Source organism: Physcomitrium patens, chromosome 24 (assembly GCF_059467195.1).
Source record: "Physcomitrium patens ecotype Gransden chromosome 24, ASM5946719v1, whole genome shotgun sequence".
NCBI lineage: Eukaryota > Viridiplantae > Streptophyta > Bryopsida > Funariales > Funariaceae > Physcomitrium > Physcomitrium patens.
The window spans coordinates 8,684,443-8,687,584 of record NC_143433.1 but is presented as its reverse complement, the minus strand read 5'-3'; the positions used below and the strand labels follow the sequence as shown (position 1 = coordinate 8,687,584).

The 3,142-nt window shown below is 47.9% G+C and overlaps 1 protein-coding gene across 1 annotated transcript; it reads left to right on the top strand.

The window, feature by feature from the left end:
• Positions 1-437: 437 nt before the first annotated feature.
• On the top strand, positions 438-2,693 carry LOC112277035 (adenylyl-sulfate kinase 3). Its single transcript, XM_024508994.3, has 2 exons — positions 438-1,277; positions 1,517-2,693. Exons 1-2 carry the CDS (start codon positions 911-913, stop codon positions 2,158-2,160), a joined length of 1,011 nt encoding a protein of 336 aa, XP_024364762.1. The 5' UTR covers positions 438-910; the 3' UTR covers positions 2,161-2,693.
• Positions 2,694-3,142: the final 449 nt, after the last annotated feature.

Below are 3,142 nucleotides of genomic sequence, written 5' to 3'. Positions count from 1 at the left end.
AGTTATTTGGTTTTGCAAAATTGCTATGTTTGAAACCCCCTGATATGAGCAAAAGCCCTTAAAAATAAGTAGACAAGGTTTTGTAGGGACACAAACAACTATTCCTGGAGAAACCATTACTCAAAAAACCACCCACCACTGCTCCAAAAAACACTACAACCCACCAAAAATGACCACTTGCCATATTACTGAAGGTAAAACATGTGAATCCCAAACACAACACCCCAAACTTACATAATTGATAATTGTTTTTTTTAGCACAACCCACTCCTCTCCCACTCCGTTGCAGAGAAACAAAAATAGCCGCCACAAGTTAATTGACCTTCATTCCCAGAGCCCACTAACTCTGACTTGCCAAACAACCTTTATTCTTATTCGCGGCGTTTCAACTCTTAATAAATTGAATGGGATGTTGTTGTGGAAGCCACTCAGGCCAGCTCTGCTATAACTGGAGGCAGGGCAAAGTGAGTGAATCTGGCAGTGCCATCCATCCGCTGGCCGCACAGCGCAAGGCCCTGCAGTGCGTGCACGTCAGGGCTGAGTGTGGCCCTTTGTGCTGCTGCTCTTTTCTCGATGGAGGGCTGAATTATTGCTGGACAGCTTTCCTCCTCCTCTTCCTCCTCATCAGCATCATCGCTTCCAGCCCTGAAGGAATTTCACTACTCCATTAGCGTTGATCATGCTGTTGGGGTGATCTTACTTTACGTTTTTGAGCTCCGGGACGACGCGGTCGCGGTTGCGGCGTGGGCGGGTGAGGCGTAGGGATGGGCTTTTGACGGGGTGGGGTGGTACCTCAGAGCTCAGGACGCAGGCGGAGCGTTGAAGGCGTGAGGCTTTTGTTTCTGGAGAGAATCGTTGATTGAAGTGAGAGAGAGAGAGAGAGAAAGTGAGGGTGAGTGTGAGATTGACGATGCAGGGGTGTGTGTTGGTGTGGAAGTGTGTGCCAGCGAGTTCCATGCAAACTGTGAGTGGAGGGTCGGCATTGCGGAGTAGGGGTGGACAGAGCTTGACTGATGGAATGGGAGTTGAGAGTAGGGTTGTTGCTAAGGAGCTTCAGGGGGAGTACATATGCAGCTGCCAGCACCTTGGTTTTGGCGACGTGGGTGATTTGGTTAGGGTAGGGGTCAAGAGGCATTGGCGTCAGAGATCTGTTGTATCTGCTCGAAGCTCCGGATCCGCGAGGCATGGGAAAGTAGAGCGAAAGAAAGTGGAAGAGCGTGGGGAGTGTGATGTCTCTAACGGTGACGCCAAGAGCCCGAAAGAGGGCTCCATTCCAGGTAAAGTGGTCCTCAGTTCTTACTCTCAGGATCTCGGCAATTAGTGCAATGCTGTCAGGAAAGGAGCTCTCCGTTTCATTCGCACGTTATTTTAACTAAGGTGGTGATGTTTGTGACGTTGCGCTTCGACATATGAAGTCGTCTGATGCACTGCCGTAGCTCGATAGCAGGAATTGCTTGTCCTCCTCTTCTTTGTCCTTGTATGCCGAGTGATGACCAAATCAATGTCTGCTTGCCAGGCCTGATCTTACCGCCATTGACGACGGTTGGCAAGTCGACCAACATTAGCTGGCACGAGTGCATGGTGGAACGGGTGCAGCGGCAGCGTATGTTAAACCAAAAAGGCTGTGTGATTTGGATCACTGGCCTCAGCGGCTCAGGGAAATCAACTCTGGCATGCACCTTAGATCACGCGCTCTTACAAAGAGGCAAGCTCAGCTATGTTCTAGATGGAGACAATGTCCGTCATGGCTTGAACAATAATCTTGGCTTCACCGCAGAGGATCGGGCTGAGAACATTCGCAGGGTTGGCGAAGTAGCGAAGCTGTTCGCTGACACTGGGGTCATCTGCATTGCCAGTTTCATCTCCCCTTACAAGAAGGACAGAGATGCTTGCAGGAGTCTCATGGCGCCTGGAGAGTTTATCGAGGTGTTTATGGACGTGGCGCTGGAAGTTTGCGAGCAGCGAGATCCGAAGGGATTGTACAAACTTGCCCGCGCTGGGAAAATCAAGGGCTTCACTGGCATTGACGATCCGTACGAGGATCCCCCCGAAGCTGAAATCGTTATGAGGGCTGTAGATGGGAAATATGCCTCTCCAGAGGAAATGACGGTGCAAATGTTGGAGTACTTGGAAGAGAATGGATTTCTTCGAGGTACATGATGATGAGCTCCACTCCGGTCTTTTTGCCCATTGAGTGCCTTAAAACCGCCACGATTGAGGCACCTTTCTACATCTCCAATCGTACCGAGGAATTCGCCTGTTCGAGATTGTTAGCTCCTCGCCATTGTGTGGAGATTTGGGGGCCCAGGTGACGACTGCAACAAGATGCTTTGCAGCAAGAGGGTTTGAAGTTTCTGTCGCTACATTCAAGGATCAGGTTCTCTCGTTTTCTGCCTGCAGGCGTGGTCATTGAGTTCCAAACTTTCCTGTGCAGGCCATTTTGCTCAAAGTTGGTCGCTTTGCCTGCGGCTTGCCTTGTTTATTTTTATTTACTTTTTCTTTCACGGTAGTCACTACAGAAGGATGTATTTAGCTCTAGTAAGTGAGTTAGGCTACCGCAAATATATTTCACTTTCAAGGTTGTAGACAGGAGTGACAGATTGTCTCACGGGAGGACTATTGTAAGAATTCCTGGCTGTGTGATTAAGTATGTAAAATCATTGTACATAATTCAATTGATACTATTCCGAATAGCTGAAGCTGCAACTTCTTTCACATTTTGCACGCTTTTAGCCTCAGACTGTAAATCGATCCGATCTGATATCATGAAATGGTTATTGCACGCTCTTCAATGATTCTTTATAATTTGTATTTAGTATTCTCAATATTAGTGGTAATGGTCAAATCTCATCTTTGGTGCTTCCTGAATTTCCTTGTTGCTAGATACGTCGTGTGCAGTCCGTCTTTGCTTCAATAAGATGTACCCAGCGAACAGACTTCAACAGATAGATGTTGACATCAATTAGCAATGTGTAGTGAGTGCGTGGTGGTTTGATGCTTGTTTCTGCTGTGTTGGTGAATTGGAGTAGTAGCCTTCTGCACCTGCTTGAGATACTTGAGATGATTATGTTTCACTAATAGCCTTGCGTATGGAGTCAGGAATTCCAGCTGGGGTTGTAGCTGAATGTGGAAGATGAGATTG

What these genes read in the sequence shown, in the direction of transcription:
- LOC112277035 (XM_024508994.3), top strand. Translation starts at nt 911, where the DNA reads ATGCAGGGGTGTGTGTTGGTGTGGAAGTGTGTGCCAGCGAGTTCCATG. An exon ending in GAAAGAGGGCTCCATTCCAG is followed by an intron (nt 1,278 to 1,516) that starts GTAAAGTGGTCC and finishes TCTGCTTGCCAG; the next exon opens with GCCTGATCTTACCGCCATTG.